Raw genomic sequence first — 18,838 nt, 5'->3', positions numbered from 1 at the left:
GAAGCCCAAGTGAATTGCCTGGGGGTTCAGTGTGTCTTTTTGTTTCATTAGCGACCTGTCTGGTCTGTTTTGTTCTTAGCTCTCCAGAGAAGGAGCTTCGACACCTCCTAAAGCCACAGGGTACCAACAGCTTTTGGCTTTTCCCATGGGGTCTGAAGACTCATTCCTGCCCCTTCGAGACTCAGAATGACTGTGTCATGTTCAAGGGTACAGCTGAAATTCTGTAAAAGCGCTTGGCAAAGTCGTAAGAGCTAAGTTAATGTCAAGAATTTAGGTTCCTTGCCTTCCCGTTTCCCCATGATATCCCCACATCCAGTGCCGTTTATGGCTAAGCAGACATTTGCAGGCTGGTATTTTTCTGTGAATGCTCAGGAGAGGGTCTCTGACACTTTGGTGATTTCTTGGGGCCCTGCCTCAACATTCTCTGGAGACTTTGATCTTATCAGCTGGCTCTTTCCCAGGGGTCTCTGGTAGAGCTTCAGGAAATATGTTGAACCTGACTCGTCCTGGCACTGGGCACTGGAGGAAGGAGGAAGGAGAGATTGCTTCTGAAGGAAAAGTGTATTTGGCTTTCTCATTAAAGGATTCCCCTAGGGGAACAGGCGAGCAGCAGATGTATGGGCAATGGCCAGCTGATCCATTTGGAGATAGATTCAGGGTGTGGTGTTCCCCGTAAGCCTGGGCAGGCCCTGGGAAACTGGAGCAGAGCTAGATCCCGGCCCAAAATTGGACAAGCTGCAGAGGAGGTTGAGTATGCTGGTTTCAGGTGTGTGGGTTCTGCTCCACGTGGAGCCTGGGGGTCCAGGGGGCTAGTTTATCTGTTGCCCTAGCATGCTTCTGAAACCTGCAGCTGCACTGATCATTTTCATTCACCAACACAGTAACTGGCTAGGCGCTTCCAAGTCTGTCCTCAATGCACCTATTTAGCCTCTTCTCTCCACACTGCCCAGCACAAATCATCCACCCCCACTCCTGGATACAAGTTCACTCTGAACCTTCCTATCTTTGGGCCTTGCCTCATGCAGTGCTCTCTTCCTAGAAGGCCTTCTCTCCTGGTAAGCCTCGGCCTCATGCATTCCTGGAGAAGGATTCCCCAGTGCCCTGGAGTGCAATTCATCCCTCCCTGTTCTCTCCCCCTAAGCCCCAGGTTCACTCTGTTGGCCTCTGGTCTAGCTCTAGTATATTTATTCTTGTGCCTACCTCCAGTACTCCAGATGGGCAGTTTCCCTGAGCTTTTTGCTCCTGCATGGCCAGCTCCTTCTCATCCTTCAGGTGTCAGCTCAAACATCACCTACTCAGCGAGAGACCTTCCTTGACCACCTGATAAAAAATAGCCCTCACCCCGACACATTCTCTGTCCTATTACTTGGTGTTATCATCTTCATGAAACTTAGCAGCGTCTGAAACTATCTTCATTTATTTTGTCAGCTTAGACTATGTCTGTTCCTCTAGACTGTAAGCTCTCAGAGGGAAGAGGTACAGCAAAATGAGTTGATAGTTGGCACCCAATAAATAACCTGATTGAGCAAATGAAAGCAAGTATGGGGTATTTGACTTGCCCCCTCGCCCCCAGGACTTCGTACAGAGTCTAGGCACAATAAGTTTGGATGCTCTGAATATTTACTGGCATAAACCGAACCAACGAACAAACGAAGGGGTGCGGCGCTCTGCTCGAGGACTGGCAGTTGACTGACAGTTAGGGACCTGTGGCCAGCAAGCCGTTGACTGACGGATGACGGCTGAGTGGCAGCCAACGGACGCTCATCGCGGCTCCTGATTGGCTGGCTGCAGTAGCCTTGGAAAGGGGAAGGGAAGGGGAAAGGAAGGGGGGCTGAGTCGATGGCTCCGTGTGGGGAAGGGGTGACACCAGGCAGCAGAAGACGGCCCAACCCCCACGAGCTGGGCGAGCAACAGTCGCCTCGAACCGAAGAACCGACGTCTCCGCGCATGGGCCGGCGCGAGGGGCGGGGCGCGCGAGTCACGTGAGCGTGTTTTGGGCACGTGACTCGCGCTGGGCCAGGGCTGGCCCCCGCCCCCTCCTCTCCTTCCCTCCGCGGGTGTAAGCCGAGCGGCCTCGCCTCACCGCTTAGCGCCCCCCTCTGCTGCCGCCGCCGCTGCCGTCACCTCCGCCCGCCGACCATGTCCCCCGGCCGCCGTCGCCGCCGCCGCCCGAGCGCGGCGCTCCCGCGGCCCTGCGCGCACTGAGCGCGGGGCCCCCTTGCCGTCCGCCCGCCCCGGGGCCCCCTTGTTCTCAGCGCCGCCGCCGCCGCCATGTTGGGTTTAGAGCCGCAGCGGAGCCGCCGTCGCCGCCGCCGGTGAAGGAGGCCGAGAGCGGAGCCCGCCCCGCCCCGGGGCCCAAGGAGCGGGACCGCCTCGGAGCCCGGCCTCTTCCTGCCCGCCGCCTTCTCGGCCCGCCCGCCGTGCGAGCGAGGGAGCGAGCGCCGGGCCGCGGCCGCGCCTTCCGCTCGCGGCCCGAGCGAGCCCGCTGCACGTTCGTTCCCCTGCCGCCGGGCCGGGCCAGAGCCTGCGGCGGAGCCCTTGAGAGTCAGCGCCATGGCGGAGCAGACCTACTCGTGGTGAGTGCCGGGCTTCGGGAAGCAGGGGCGCGGCGAGGGTGGGGGTCGGGACGCCGGCGCGGCCGGCCGGGGGGGGAAGAGGCGGAGGAACAGGTGCGTGTTGGGGGGGCCGCGTGTCGGGGTGCACGCCCCCCTCGTTCCCACCAGAGGGGGCGGCTGGTGCTCCGGGGCGGCGGTGCGGCTGGGGACCCGGAGTCCGAGAAGGGGGATGGAGGAGGAGGAGGCACTGGCCGCGGCGGATGTCATCTGGTCTTGGGCGGAGCAGGTGATGGTAAAGGGAAGCAGGACCCCAGGGGCGGGAAGCCCACGGATGGGAAGTTGAATCCCATGAACACCCAGGAACTGTCTTGAGCGTGTGGCTCCTGGGCAGGAGGAATGGAAAGGGTGGAGAGAAGCGGGCCCCGGGCAAAGGTGGGCCACTGGGCTGAGTGAGAAGAACAGGTGATGAGGCCGAACTTGGAAGTTGTGAGCAGGGAGGAGCCGCCTCACCTGGGACTGCTGCTTAGCGCTGGGATGGGGAGTGAAGGGAGAGAGCGCGTCTTGGGAACCATGGAGGGAGTCCCTGATGAAGACATCGGAAAGGGAGCCACTTTGGATAACCAGCTTATGGGAAGGAAATCGGCGATCGTGGGGGCATGGGCAGAATCTGTTAAAGGTTGGTACTCTGTTCTTCAGAGTTCAGAGTGGCGTGGCGCCCTGGGTCAGGTGTGGAGACGGAGGATCTGCAAGTTATGTCTATTTTCATGGCACTTAAAAAGTTGTTAAATAGCTTATTAAGGACTGAGAAGAGTACTGTGTACCATAGTTTACGAAGTGAGAACATACCTACCCTGAGAAGGGAGTGCCAACCGGGGTTCGGGGAAGGGGAGTTGAGAGGCCCCCGTTCAGCACGCACAGGTGGAATATTTGCAGGAGGGTTTAAGAGAATGGCGATGGTATCCGTGAAGAGTGGAAGTTGGAGGGCGAGGAAGCAAGAAAAGGGATGATGGTAGATTGTTCAAAGGTGGTTTACTCTTTGAAGCAAATGTGGTTTGGGACTGACCGGTAGGTTTCCCCTTCTTAGAGAGGAGCATCATTGAGGGAGAAGAACTTGGCGTTTGGAGTTGGAAGACTTGGCTTGGAGGTCCGGTTCACCACTAACTTGCTTTATAACTAGACAAGATACTAAGTTCTCCATTTCTTTTTCGTGTGGCTAAATAGAGGAATTACCCTTTTCATAGGCTGTAAGGTTTAAATGGGTAACTACAAAGCACATGACAAACTGAAGTGCTGTATTTTACTATGTTATAATTATCTTAGGGAAACAGCAAAGAAATGGGTCATATCTGAAAATAAAGACTGGTTTGAGGTAGAAGGTCTAAACTGAGTGAGTGACTGGTGGTGGCTGGGGTCAGCGAGTCAAGAACTTGTGTCTCGGAGTAGGGAAAGGATTGCTGGTTAAAGGGGATAACTGAAAAATGAACTTAAGTAATGTGTGTACAATCTCAAGAAGGTAACTGCATATTGAAAGAAAGTAATGCTAAAGAAGAATTAAAATCTTCAAACAGTTGTGACTGCGTATGTGTTTAAAAAAAGTGTGAACTAATTTGATAGTTTTCAGCGACAGTGAGCTGCCTCTCAGCAGCAGGTGACACGGAACACAAGATTGCAGTTGGAGCGTTTCATGGGTTGAGTAAGAAACCAAGGTGAAGGTGCTCCTGTCCGGTGGTAACTCACTCACGGTGGCCCAGCGGAGAGTCGTGAGGGCTGCGCTTCTGTTTTCACTGTGCTGTGTAGGGGCCTCGAGTGGTTGACAGAGTAAACTCAGTGGCCAAGAAATAGGAACAGTGAGAGTGTCTTACCAAGTAGGTTGGCTACACACTACCTCTGTAGGATGTTGGATGGCCATACAGAGGGGCGGGGGAGTATTTTGTGGAATTTGACAGTTTGCAAGCATTGTCCTACTACCGTATTTCTTTCCCGCTCAGCTCCCTTCATTTGCTTCACAGCTCCTTGAAATCACAATGCTTAGCCTCTCACATGTAGCTTTAGCATGTTTTGAGATGAAAGTTCTTACATCATCGTGAGAGGGTGGTGTGGACAGGCACATGGAGGAATCAACCAGTGAATGCATAAATCAGTGGAACAACAAACCAATGTTTCCCTGTCTCTCCTTTCCCCCTTCTCTGAAATCAGTAAATAAACATTTTTAAAAAATTGATCATGAGTTTATAATTGTTGAATCTCAGTGATGAGTACATGTAGGTTCATGATTTTATTCTGTATACTTTTACAGATTTTAATTTTTTATTTTTAAAAAAGCCCCTAAACATAAGTTCATGCTGCTTCTTGGTCTCTTGCGGTTGCTTTCTTCCTAGCAAATTCTGTCAGAATCCTGTTACCCAAGGGTCCTGCTCAAATTCCCCTAGCTGTGAAGCATTTTCTGACCACCCCAACAAAAAAAAATTTTTTAAAGATTTTATTCATTTAGTTTTTTGGGGAGGGGGAGGGAGAGAGGGAGAGAAACATCAATGTGTGGTTGCCTCTCATGCACCCTCTCCTGGGGACCTGGCCTGCAACCAGGCATGTGCCCTGACTGGGACTCAAACCAGGGACCATATGGTTTGTAGGCCGACACTCAACCCACTGAGCCACACCCGCCAGGGCTGATCTCTTTATTTTTAATACCTGTAGTTCTGTCTGCATCACTTCTCCCTTTTCACCTGTGAGCACCTAATCTCCTCAGTGGTTTGTAAACTCCAGGAGGAGAAGGATGTTATTACATTAATCTTTGCCCTCTTGTAGTGCCTAGCATATTGTCTTGCCCATAGCTCCTCCTTAGTACATACTGAGTGATTGAGTGGTAGTAGATTTTTAGCGTGGTTCATCCTTTGTTGAAGGAATAATTAAGCATAAGGGAAGCTACAGATAGATATTTATAATCCACGTACTTATAAAAGAGAGCTTTTGGTAATTTAGTTTTCTGGTGTCTCAGTGCTGTAAGGATGAGGAATGCCATCCCTTAATACTAAGTTTTAAATAAAAGCTATCAACAGAAGAAATTAAAATAATTGGTAACAAACACCACAGTCTTTTCTACGGTTTAACTACAAGATTCTGCTTGTGTTCTTTTTTTTTTTTTTTTTTTTTTTTTAAAAAAAAGATTTTATTTATTTTTAGGGGGGAAGAAGGGAGAAAGAAGAGAAACGTTGATCAGTTGCCTCAGGCACACCTCCTACTGGGGACCTGGCCCTCAACCCAGGCATGTGCCCTGACTGGGAATCGAACCCAGGACCTTTGGGTTCACAGGCTGGCACTCAGTCTACTGAGCCACTCCAGCCAGGGCTGTTTGTGTTCTTTTTGCTCTTAAATACTGAGGAAATGAAAGAAGGCATGTGAAAACAAATGGAAGGTGCCAAGTAGACTTATATTAATTTGAGAAAAACACCTTGTTCAATGTATATTTATGAGCAGTTGTTTTAGTGTAACTTCTGTGAGAAACAGGAACCTGTCTCTTTAAGGAGTCAATGCAGCACTTGTACATAGCTGCACTAGAGCCTTGCTGAAAATTACTGATTTTAGGTTTAATGTTGGTTTAGGAAGAAAAAGAAGTTAATGTATGTGAACCTCATGCAAATGAGTTTTGTTACCAAAGTAGTGTAATAATTTATTGAGTTTCTTTATGTGCTAAGGACTTTGTGAGCATTGCACTATAAGGAAACTGAGGCTCAAAGAGTTGAAGTAACTTACCCAAGGGTATAAAGAAAACAGGTTCAAAGTCAAGGCTGTGACACCAAGACTGACATTGAGCCTGTCTCTTCCATTTCCACAGCCTGCCAGTACTCCCCTCTTTTGCCTGAGGTCCTGTTACTCTCCTCACCGGGTTCCCTCCATTCTCCACACAATGGCCATTCTCCTCAGTGGCCTGACAATGCCGGTCAGATCATATCAGTCCTTCGCTTAGAACTCTACAGTGGCCTTTGGCTACATGTAGAATAAAACCCAAACTCCTTAGTAAGGCTCTTCATGGTCTGATCTTCTCTGTGTCTGAGAGGATGACAGACAGTAAACAAACTAGAAGAATAAGATTCTTTCTGTTTTAGGCACTGGCTGGGTATCTCAGTTTGTTAAAGCATTGTCTGGATACACCAAGATCACAGGTTCGATACCCAGTCAGGGCACATACAAGAAGCAACAGTGAATGCACAAATAAGTGGAACAGCAAATTGACATTCTCTCTCTCTCTCCCCCCTTTCTCCCCCCTCTCCCCCCCCCCGCCCATCCCACCCCTCTCTCCCTCTCCACCCCCCTCTCCGCCCCCTCCTCTCCCCCCTTCCCTCCCTCCCTCTCTGTGTAAAATCAATAAATCAATTTTTTTAAAAGATTCTTTTTGTTTTAGTAGTCTTTCCAGTGAATGAGAATGCTTGCCCCTGGGCTGCCTATCCTACAATCTAATCTAAGGATTGCGTTATACGGAGGTGATATATTGTGATAATGGGAACTGTCCTGTCATGTACTTGCAGACGGCACTAACCCTGAAAATAAAAATAATTCCTTTAGAACTAATGGAAGTCACTTCTACTTTCAGGTTATTGTTGTCTGTCATTATTGCACTGTGTCTGTGGTAATCATATCTGATTGTGTGATCATTGCTTCTGGTGGAAGTTTTTCGGAGAAAGACTAGTGGAAAATGTTTGTCTAGCAAATTATAGACTTTAGATTTGCTCATTATTTTTAGAACATGTTTTGCCTATAGTTAAAGTGCTATGATAATGTTTTGGCAATGTGTGATTCAAACTAAAATTAGCCAAAGCTAAGAGCATGAATTTGTATTGAAATAATTTTCCTCAGTGTTTCTTATAAAGCCTTTAGGGGGAAAAAGTTGGAGTGTTTATAACAATATCAGTCTGTAGTTTGTCAAGTAGTACTATGAATTAAAATGCCCAACATTCATGCATTTTTCTAAATAGACTTTTCTGTGATCATTTATTTTAGAGATGAATGCCACCGAATTGTGAGGTGTTATGTGCTGTGTAATTGCACTTGACTTCAACATTAATAACTTACTTAGTTTTATCATTCTCATCTGCTCCATCACACCTCCTCATAAAGAGCCAGCGGGTGCCCTGAGAAGAGTAAGCAAATGCTGTTTTATTTCAGTTGGCTACATTTGGCATCTGAGACATGTGACTGATATTCCTGACAATGGAGCCATAAGGATAATCTGATTTTTAAAATTCTGTACCATAGTTTCTGAAGTTTCATGGCCCCTTCTTAGGAATTAAAGGAAAATATGAGTTTTATTTGTTGAGTGTGTAAATCAAGAAACACAACTTTGAGTAGTTGTAGCATATTTTCTAATCCTCACTTAAGAGTCAGAGGCAAAGTGCTCCTCTTCTTGGAATTGTAATCTCTGAGGTGTCTAGAAGGGCTCCAGGCGACCAAATTCAGTTTCGTAGGAAAAAATCTACACTCAGTCCCTGCGATCCTTGCAATGAATTGTTACCTCTCAGATTTTGTCAGTAGGTCTAAGGCCACAGCTTAAAACAAAACAGACACAATACTTGTTGTGATAAGACTAGATTGGGTTGCTATGAAAAAGTTAGGTTTGAAAATATTTTTAAGATATTAGACTAATGAATATAGCCTAATAGAGACCTAGTAGAAAATCCCATTTCTTTGTGGGTTTTCACCCTAACCTGGTAGGAAAATCTGATAATCTCTGTTTTGAAGTTCTAGTGTTGATAGTGAAGAACCACTAAAGGATATTTTATAAAGTGCCCTGGCTGGTGTGGCTCAGTGGATTGAGTGCCGCCAGCCTGCAAACCAAAGGGTCTCTGGTTCGATTCCCACTCAAGGCATGTGCCTGGGTTGCTGGCCTGGTAGGTCCCCAGTTGGGGACATGTGAGAGGCAACCACTCATTGAATGTTTCTCTCCCTCTCTTTCTCCCTCCCTTCCCCTTCTCTAAAAATAAGCAAATGAAATCTTGAAAAAAAGTACACTAAAGTAAAGGTGTGCTCTAGTTGTTTATACACTTCTGAATTCTAAAAAGTGTTTAACTTTGCCACTGCTGCTCATTACATTTTTATTTGAACTATTGAGATATGAGAATGATTCTGTTCTGGTTTCTTGGAATCAGGATATCTGTAGTTGAGGGTGATTGTCATCTCTGATCGTGAGCTCGTCTTGTCTTAGTCCCAGTGTTGTGTTTTGTACAATGGCTACGCCCGTCCTACTCCACAGGGTGATTGTGAGGAGTCAGTGGATGCTGGATGGAGAATGCTTTGTATTCTGAAGTACAGTATGGAAGCAAGCTATTTGTTCTCTGCATTGTTAGAGCTAGATAGGTTCTAGCTAGAGTTCCTCACTGAAGCAGTGATTCTTCTTGTTCACAATTCAACCAGCACTTAAACTTTGACATGTCCATTCTAGTGAGAGTTCTGTTAACATGTTCAAATAATGCCATATAAGAAGCAATAGAAATGCTTTTGTAAATTGTCATTGAGTTACAGTGTTGTCTGTGAAATGTAATAAAGTCATCTCCTTATAGTCATAAGTCTCTTTGTCCATTGCTGCATTCCGTAAAACAAAATACCATGGGTTTAATAAAGGCTAATTTTTTTCATAAGATACTTTTGTTTTGATGTTTTGAAGGTAATTTCCCCCAAAAGTTACCCAAATGAGGAAAGAGCACTGGTGTACATAATCCTAATGTTCTCCGGGTTTTCTTTGGAATGCACAGGAAATTTTTCCACCTTAGGAGGCCTAAGGAGAGGCTGTTGTTAGCAGTTTCTTATCTGTTTTCTTACTCCACACCAAGTCTGCCAGACACACCCACCCATTTCCCTTTATCTGAGGGCCTCAGGCTTGGGCTTCACTTTCGACCTAACTAGGACATGGGTAGCAAAGTACCTGGTTATATAGACATTTTGACCTAACTTCAGTGCTTAACTTTGTATTGTTTCCTTGTCTTAATTTTTGCCCAGAGTTGTCTAGTTTGACCTTCCTGATTTGACTAAATCTTCTGGATTTACCTGCTACCCTTGACTTTTAAAACTTTGACTATATGCAGCCCTGGCTGGAATAGCTCAGTGGATTGAGTACAGGCTGCGAACCAAAGCATCACAGGTTCAATTCCCTGTCAGGGCACATGCCTGGGTTGCAGGCCACAGCCCCCAGCAACCGCACGTTGATGTTTCTCTCTCTCTTTCTCCCTCCCTTCCCTCTCTAAAAATAAATAAATAAAATCTTAAAAAAAACTGACTATATGCATTGACTTTATAAACTTCTAGAAATTTATATTCATTTCTCAAAAATGCTTGCAAAAGACTACTGGTAGAAGTAAAAGTTAGTTTTAGAGAATGAATTTTTTAACCATACCATTGATTATTGCAAGCACTGATACCTTAAAAATATTTAGATCTAAGACCTTAAAAACATTTCAGACATAACTTTTCCCTAGGTGCTCAATCTAGCCTTATTACAGATATGCCATGGGGGCCCCAGCTAGTCTAGCCTAGAGGTAAAGATTTGAGATAAGGTCACTTAACCAAGAGGGAGTGTGTAGAGAGGAGGAAATGGAAGACGGGAGGTTGAGTATAGGAAGTAACCATTGAAAAATGGGAGAAAGAAGAGTCTAGGGAAGCCCCATCAGAGGTAGGGTAATTAGGAAAGTGCAATGGTGTTGAAAGAAAAAGCACAGAATTTTTAGGGGCAGGAATGTAAAAAGCTGCAGAGTTCAAAGAGAAGAAAATACAGGCTATCGAATTTACAAAGGAAGTCATTACTGAAAGTGCACTAATAAAGATCAGTTGTGAGGGCGAAAGCCAAAGTAAGGCTGGGTAATGAAGAAATCCAGGAGTCCTTTTTATCGTACTTGCCATTGTTTGAGAAGCGAGGTGTGGAAGACAGAAAGGAGAGAGGACGGTTGATACAGACACCGGGGTCATAAGGGTCCTTGTTTCTTTCCTAATGACGGAGAGAATTGTGTATTTGAAGCCAGTGAGGAGGAGAAATTAATCTTTGAAAGAGACTTTCTTTTTAGCTCTAGTTTAAGTTTAGAGATTATTACTTTTTACTAAAACAAATCATAGATTTGTCATGAGTTGTGAAGAGAACTTAATGGGGAATGAATGCTTGGTGTGTACACTTTGATCTTTACATCGCCACTGGTTCTGATTGTATTGCATTTGGATGTCCTTGGGTTTTTTAAATTGCTTGTGCTATGACATCCAACCGCTTTGGTCTGACTTGCAAAACAACCTGGCCTTGTAACCTTACTTCTCCAGATTTTCTTTAGAATACTTCGGCCACACTTGGCTAATCACTGTTTCCCTTTTTTTTTTTTAACAGATAATTTTTTAAAAGATTTTATTGATTTATTTTATTTTTTTTAGAGAGGGAAGGGAGAGAGAGAGAGAGAAAAACATCAATGTGCCGTTGCTGGGGGTTATGGCCTGCAACCCAGGAATGTACCCTGGCTGGGAATCGAACCTGGGACACTTTGGTTCCCAGCCCGTGCTCAATCCACTGAGCTATGCCAGCCAGGGCCTCTGTTTCCCTTTTTCATTTAAGCTGACTCGTATACCTGGTTGGCCTTTCTTCCAAATCTCTCAGTATGTTAAGCCTTACTTGACTTTCAAGATTCACCTTTTGTATTGGCCCAAGGGGAGTAGAGTACTCTTCTGATAGTGCTTTATCTAATCCTGTCATAGGGCAGCACTTCCGGTTTTCTGATTTTGTGTCGAATGTATTTATGTGGCTGTCTTCCCACCTTTAACTCTGTAAGGATAGGATCAGTCATTAATTTCACGGTGCAAGGACTTACACATAGTAGGCGCTCAGATTTTTTAAAAAAGAATATTTTGGTTGTGAAATTTGCTAGATATTGGATTTTTTAATAGATTGTCTCCCTAAAAATATGCCAGGGCACATAGAGGAGAAAATACTCACCTAACATCTGTTTGTTCTTTGAAGAAAAGACAAGGTAAAATTGTTACTGTTAAGTTGGGTGGGTCGAGTGTTATGGCCCAATTTGCATAATATCCTAATAGTTGTACAGCATTTAGAGGAAGAAAGTGGCTCAGCCTGTAACTGCACGCCTAAGGGTACCATCTACAAAGGACTATAGGCCCTTTAGAGTAGACTTCATTTATCACCAGCCTCTGTCTCCACCTTGACCTCGGCCTGACTGCTACCAATGTACTTGCACTTCATCTCCTGAACAGGTGTTTGTTAAATCAACTGCTTCCACGTGTCCCCTCTCCACAGCACCTGTTTTACTACAACATAAACATCAAATTGTGTAGCCCTGGCTGGTGTAGCTCAGTGGATAGAGCGTGGACCTGAGAACCAAAGGGTCGCTGGTTCCATTCCCAGTCAGGGCCCATGAACAAACTGCTTTTTCTTTTCTTTCTTTCTTTCTTTCTTTTCTTTCTTTCTTTCTTTCTTTCTTTTTTTTTTTTTTTTTTGCAATTAGCAAAAACGGTTTTCTGGGAAAAATGTCTGTAACATACTCAAATGAAAATATTTTGCAGGAAACTTCCTTTGAAGCATGAGCTATTAAACTACATGGAAATTAGTTTCTGAGCAATTTGACGTTTTCTCTGTTATTTCAGAAATTCATATTCTTTGTGTTTAAGTTTTTGTTTATAAAGCTAGTTTTTTAAAAACAAACTTGTTTTGCCTTCATATTTTTCCTCTTTCTAAAACACTTTTAAAAACTATTTCTTGTCTCTTTTTTAGTAATTATTCAAAAAGGGGCAACTGAAAAAGTTGTTGGCCCAGTGTATGCTTGTTTGTTTGTTTGTTTGTTTACTTATTACATCTTCACCTGAGGAAACATGCTTTGATTTTAGAGAGGGGGGAGTGAGGGGGAGAGAGACAGACAGACATCCATGTGAGAGAGAAACATCAAAATCTGTTGCCTCGCATATATGCCCCAACCCTGGACCAGGGATCAAACTCCCAACCCAGGCATGTACCCTGATGGGGAATCAAACCTGCCAACCTTTGGTGCTGGGGATGACGCTTCAACCAACCTTGCCACCCTACCAGGGCTCTAATTTTATATATATATATATTTTTTTTTTTTTGACCACTACAAGTTTTTTTAACAAAAGTTCCATGTGAAAATGTATACAATTCAATTTTCTAAAAAAGATTTTATTTATTCACTTTTAGGGAGAGAGGAAAGGAAGGGGAGAGAGAGGGAGAGAAACATCAGTGTGTGACTGCCCCCCACCCCTGCCCATCCTCCCCCAGGGCTCTGGCCCACAGCCCAGGCATGGGCCCTGACTGGGAATGGAACCAGCGACCCTTTGGTTCTCAGGTCCACGCTCTATCCACTGAGCTACACCAGCCAGGGCTACACAATTTGATGTTTATGTTGTAGTAAAACAGGTGCTGTGGAGAGGGGACATGTGGAAGCAGTTGATTTCCCAGGTGAACACAGTCATTCTTTGTATTAGTTCCAAGGCTTCTAACGTGAGGAACTATTTATTCACATTGCCACCATTCCAGTATTCTGTTGCCCACTAGTTGCCATCTCCACACATTCATCTGTCACAAGATTCATAAAGGGATCAAATCTCCCAGTACTCCTTGGACATGTCTGCCACCATTTAATTTCAATGCTAGCTGCCTTTTTTTTTTTTTTTTCATTCCTTACCTGAGGGCATGTTTTTTAATTTTAGAGAAAGAGGTAGGGAGAGTCAGAGAAACAATGATTGGTTGTATCCCGTACGTGGGCAGACCAGGGATCGAACCTGCAACCTTTTGGTATGCCAGAAGATGCTCCAGCTAAGCCACTTGGCCATGGTTCAAAGATAACTTCTTGTCCATAGAAGTTTTAACTCGGGTGGGTGAGCTTTGCTTATAGTGTCTCCTCTGCAAGCTCAAAGGTACCTCCAAACCAAATTCATTGTCTCTCTCATTCTCCTGCAGGAGACCCATAATGTCTTATATTTAAATAGCTTTTTGAGATATAAATCTCAAACTTACACAAGTCACTCATTTAAAGTGTACAATCCAGTATGGTTTTTAGTGCATTCACAGAGTTTTGCAGCCATCACCACAGTCAATTTTAGAACATTTTTTCATCCCCAAAGAAATTCTATACCCATTAGCAAATAATTACTCCCTTTCCCCCTTTACTTCAACCCCTGGCAGCCACTAACATACTTTTGGATTCTTCGTCTATGTCCTATAATGGAATAACAATATGTGGTCTTTTGACTTCTTTCATTTAGGTGAATTCTTCAAGTTCATCCGTGTCGTAGCATGTGTTAGTGCATTGTCCCTTTTTATTGCTGAGTAATATTCCCAAGCATGGATAGCCCACACTGCATGTTTTCCATTCACTGAACATCGATGGATGTTTGCTTGGGTCGTTTTTATTTTTTTGGCTGTGATGACCAGTGCTGCTGTTAACATACATGTGCAGGTTTTTGTGCAGATGTGTGTTTTCATTTCCCTCAGAGTGGAACTGCTGGCTCATTGGATTTCACCGTGCTAATGTTTTGAAGAACTGCCAAACTGTTTGCCAAAACGACTGTAACATTTTATATTCCCACAAGCAATTTCTCCATTTGTCATTGTTTGTGTTTTTTATTAAAGCCATCCTAGTGTGTGTGTGTTTTGTATATGGAATGTTTATACTTAAGGGTTTATACAGAAAGAGGCATTGGTTTAAAATAGTAGATTGGTTTGTAGGATCCCTGCCCTGACTAGGGAGCCTACTCTCAACTTAGGTGTGTGCCCTGACTGGGAATCGAACCCGAAACCTTTGGTTATGGAACATTGCTCCAACCAGCTGAGCCATACCGGTCAGGGTGAGGCTATTCCTTATTTCTTTTACATGTTGGCATTATTAGGAAGAAATTAGCCTCAGGTAATTGTTAAACTAGTTCCTTCCCTTTGGGTAAGTGAATGACCAAATTACTCTGGCAACTTGCTGCATTATTTTTAGTCCTGAGATTGTGGCTGGCTTAATGATTGAAGTTTTTGTTTCTTTTTGTGGGTGTTGGGGGCAGGGGAGGAAGTGGCCCTCCATATCTCTTCTTTGCCAAGAAGGTAGTCACTAGAGGAACTCCTGTATTTTTCGGACTATAAAACACGCTCCCCTCCTCTGCCCTCCCCCCAATTTGGGAAGAATAATGGTTGTTAATACTGCTGTTGAGTTGTGTTTACATTTACATTGGTGAAATATTATGATATTTATGTTATTAAATATTTTACCACATTTTTTGCTTCAAAAAATTTTTTCATGTTTTCCTCAAAAACCTAGGTGCATCTTATGGTCCAAAAAATACAGGTAGTTGTAAAGTGTGACCTTTTCTGCAGTAGTATTGTGTATAATAGGAATAGAATGAAAGGCACATATGACTTTAAAGTTTTCTAGTAGCCACATTAAAAAGTAAAAAGAAATAGGTGAAATTAATTTTAATATAGTTTATGTAGCCCAGTATATGAAAAATATTGTGTCACTGATTGCATGTAATCAATACAAAAATTGTTAACACAGTATTTTATAATAGTTGGGTTTTTTTTATTTGTTTGTTTGTTTTTTAAGTATTTCTGTCCTGGCTGGTGTGGCTCAGTGGATTGAGTGCTGGCCTGTGAACCTAAGGGTCACTGGTTCAATTCCCAATCAGGGCACATGCCTGGGTCCCTAGAAGGGGGCATGCGAGGGGCAACCGCACATTGATGTTTCTCTCCCTCTCTTTCTCCCTTCCTTCCCCCTCTCTAAAAATAAATAAAATAAATGTTTAAGAAGAAAAAGTATTTCTTCTTAAACATTTATTGATTTTAGAGAAAGATGGGGAAAGAGAAAGAAACATCGATTTGTTATTCCACCTGTTTATATATTCATAATTTTTTGATCTATTCTTGCATGTGCCTTCACTGGGGATTTAACAACCTTGGCATATTGGGATGATGCCCTAACCAACCGAGCTACCCAGCCAGGGCTACATAATTTGTTAAGTACAGTGTCTCCTCAGTTTAGACTAGCCACATTTGAAGAACTCAGTAGCCATATGTGACCAACAGCTACCATATTGAATTGAATAACACCGTCCTGGAGGTCTAAGAGCTTCTGTTCACATGTATGTATGATCTGTTTATCTTTAGTAAAAACAGACAAGTGCTTGTTCCACCTGTATTGCTGTTCTTTAAATTTTATGTTTGAACTGCCCTTTTTAAAAAAATATAGAAAAGGGTCTTCAGAGGGGAACAGGGAAGTAAGCTCCTTACAGCTCAGATTTGTTGGTGATGAGTAGAGGTTAAGAGGAGAAAAAAATTGGCTTCGTTACCAAGTTCTGTAGTTCTTAGCAGATGGAAGAAATCTGTTGGGACTGCTATTGTTTGGTCCTTAATTCTAATTGTTCCAGATGTTCAGGGTCTGCTTTGGCCTGTACTTACCAGTTATATGCTACTTGTACTGTCTAACCACATAGTTTTCTTAGTTAGAATAAGGTTGTAGATTTGATCTGTGTAACGAATGAATGAATGACTGTGCCTCACTGGGCTTCACTATAATAACAGGATCCTCTCTGTTCCAGGAGTTTACAGTGTTGTTAGAGACTGCTGGCATTTCCTGTGTCAGATGCCAGCAAATGTAATTAATATAACTTCAAGAGGAAGATGTCAGTGGGCCATTGTATAGACGGTGTCCCAGTCAGTCATTTGATTTTTTATTTTAAAGATACTTATTTTCAGAGAGAGGGGAAGGGAGGGAGAAAGAAAGGAAGAGAAGCATCAATGCACAAGGGGTAAATCGATTTGGTTGCTTCCTGCCCACCTCCAGCCGGGGACCCAGCCCACAGGCATGTGCCCCGACTGGAAATCAAGCTGGCAACCTTTTAGTTCACAGGCCAGCACTCAGTCCACTGAGCTACACCAGCCAGTGCTAGAGGGACTGAATTTGGTCAAAATTGCCTTAACAGTTAACTGCCTTTACTCACAGCTTACATTTTCTAATTTGCCTCAGTTCCTACCACTTTCTATTGTTGTACAGTGAACTTATACATCCCTAGTTTATATTATTTACCTGGCCCCTGAAGACAATTGAATTGTGATCTCTAATGTCTATTATCATTTCTAGATCATTACCTCAGAGGATGGGTTAGGGATAGGGAGAAAACTGACCGGTATCCCTGTGACACTCGATATGGGGACCTGCATATTTAGACACAAATATTTTCACCAGATTTGATCATTGCCTTAAGTGTCACTGACTATTGGATGCCTTAATATGCTCACAAATGTTTCATCGGCTATTGTTCTGGTTTTCTGACCACTGACCTGAAGTTATTTTAAATGAAATATTCATGTGCTTTTGGATTGTGTTGGGGTGGGTCTATTAATGGAATTCTCTGACCAGGAGAACAAGGGTCGTTACTGAATTTACATAGTACATCCTACAGCATTCATCTTCGAACTTGTGGAATTTGTGATAGTGTGGACCGAGGGCCCATTTGCAAGTAAATTTGAATTTGAAGGCTATGTGAAATCCTTCAATTACGGAGTGAAAGAATACAGTGAGTAATACTTTCTTTTGGGTCAACAGCTTATTCGCTGGCTTTGTTGAGTTTTTGATATACATTATGATTTTGATAATTTCCAAATAATTAACTCCATTTTTTTCCCTTAGTTTCCATCTATCCTATACTAGTAACTTCTTCATTTTTTGAAATGTGTTCGAAAGCCTTAACCTTACTAAAAGATACTCTTTCAGTATCTTTTGTTGAGTTTGTTGAGTCTGAAATGTTTTGAATTTTGGGAATGATAAAATACTAATTCAAGGGCTGTTCTGCCTGTTCCCAACTGAGTGCACAGTCTGCAGTGACTAAGCTCCAAGCTGGCTGGACCGGTGGGGACAGAATTGGAAGCTTCACTTCTTCTTTGGTCCTGTGAACTAAATAATTCCACTCCTTTGATGGTAAAACCTAAGTTGGAGTTCTTCTGGTGGCAAAAACAGAAGCTCTTAACTGACGAGACGTTTTTTTATAGTACCTGTTTATTCCACTTAGTGTGACTCTTTGTTTTACTGCAGAAATATTTGTGTTTGATTACCGGGTGCTGCCTGAGACCCTGCTGGGAATGTTAAGTAATTGTAACACCACCTAAAGGCAGAGTGTTGCCTTTCTAAAAGAAAAAACAAAAACAAAAACAACAGGATTCTGGGGCGGGGGGAAGCTGGATACCAAAAGATTGTGGAACTTTAGTACATATTTTATTGGTGCAATTTTGGAAAATATAGATAAACACAAAAAGAAAAGAAAACCACTCAGAATCCCACCAACCCCCAGAGATCCTTGTTAAATTTGTTGCATATCTTTCAGTTCTTTGAAAAATACATGTATACTTGTGATTGTTTTATATACTTGATTTATTTTTAAAGATTTTTATTTATTCATTTTAGAGAGAGGGGAAGGGAGGGAGAAAAAGAGGGAAGCACCAGTGTGTGGTTGCCTCTCGTGCACCCCCTACTGAGGACCTGGCCCACAACCCAGGCGTGTCCCTTCACTGGGAATTGAACTGGCGACCTTTTGGTTTGCAGACTGGCACTCAGTCCACTGAGCCACACCAGCTGGAGCTGATTATTGATTTTTTTTTTAATTACACAAAAAATTGTTGAAAATCAGAAATCCTGCATAAGGAATAATTTTAAAAATTATAATTCCCTAAAATTTAACTTATCTGGAAAATTCATGGTAACATTTTGTTATCCTCTTGGGAAGTATAGATACAGAAACTACAGATCGTCTTTTACATAAAAACAGAGTTTCATGCTGTGTTTTTATTTTTATGTGATATTTAACATCTACAGAGAATATGTTTTGTGTATGTAAGTTATGAACACACACTCATGAACTTCACCGATGAACTAAAGAGCTGTAGGGTTTCCGGGACGGGGGAAGCTTCCCTGTGTGCTCCCCGATTCCCGGTTCTGCTTCTGTCCCCCTCCCAGGGAGACACCGTCATTATCCCCTGCTTTTTAAAAGGGAAGTTTACGTTTACTACATTTTTAAACTAAGTTAAAACTAAGCTTTAAACTAAGTTTATGTTTACTACATTTTTTGTTTTACTATACAGCATATTTTTTAGTTTTGCTTTAATTTTGTTTTTTAGTTTGGCTTTACTTTTTACAAAGTTGAATGTTCATGAAGATGGTATATATTGTCTTTTATAATTTGCTCTTTCAAATTTTGTAATTTGCTTTTTCAATCAGTGTTGTTTCCAGGATTTGTCCCAGCTGTTGCACTCATTTCTACTGTTG

At 43.3% G+C, this 18,838-nt stretch overlaps 1 protein-coding gene across 1 annotated transcript in view; it reads left to right on the top strand.

Moving 5' to 3' along the window:
- The first annotated feature begins 2,036 nt into the window (after window positions 1-2,036).
- Window positions 2,037-18,838, top strand: part of SPPL3 (signal peptide peptidase like 3) — a 72,231-nt gene continuing 55,429 nt past the window's right edge. Inside the window, exon 1 of the mRNA XM_028528636.2 lies at window positions 2,037-2,576. Within this exon, the coding sequence (XP_028384437.2) occupies window positions 2,554-2,576 (23 nt within the window). The 5' untranslated portion in view covers window positions 2,037-2,553. The remainder of the gene's footprint in view (window positions 2,577-18,838) is intronic.

Source organism: Phyllostomus discolor, chromosome 13 (genome assembly GCF_004126475.2).
Source record: "Phyllostomus discolor isolate MPI-MPIP mPhyDis1 chromosome 13, mPhyDis1.pri.v3, whole genome shotgun sequence".
Classification (NCBI taxonomy): domain Eukaryota; kingdom Metazoa; phylum Chordata; class Mammalia; order Chiroptera; family Phyllostomidae; genus Phyllostomus; species Phyllostomus discolor.
The sequence above is the reverse complement of the archived record's forward strand: the minus strand, read 5'-3'. Positions and strand labels throughout refer to the sequence as shown.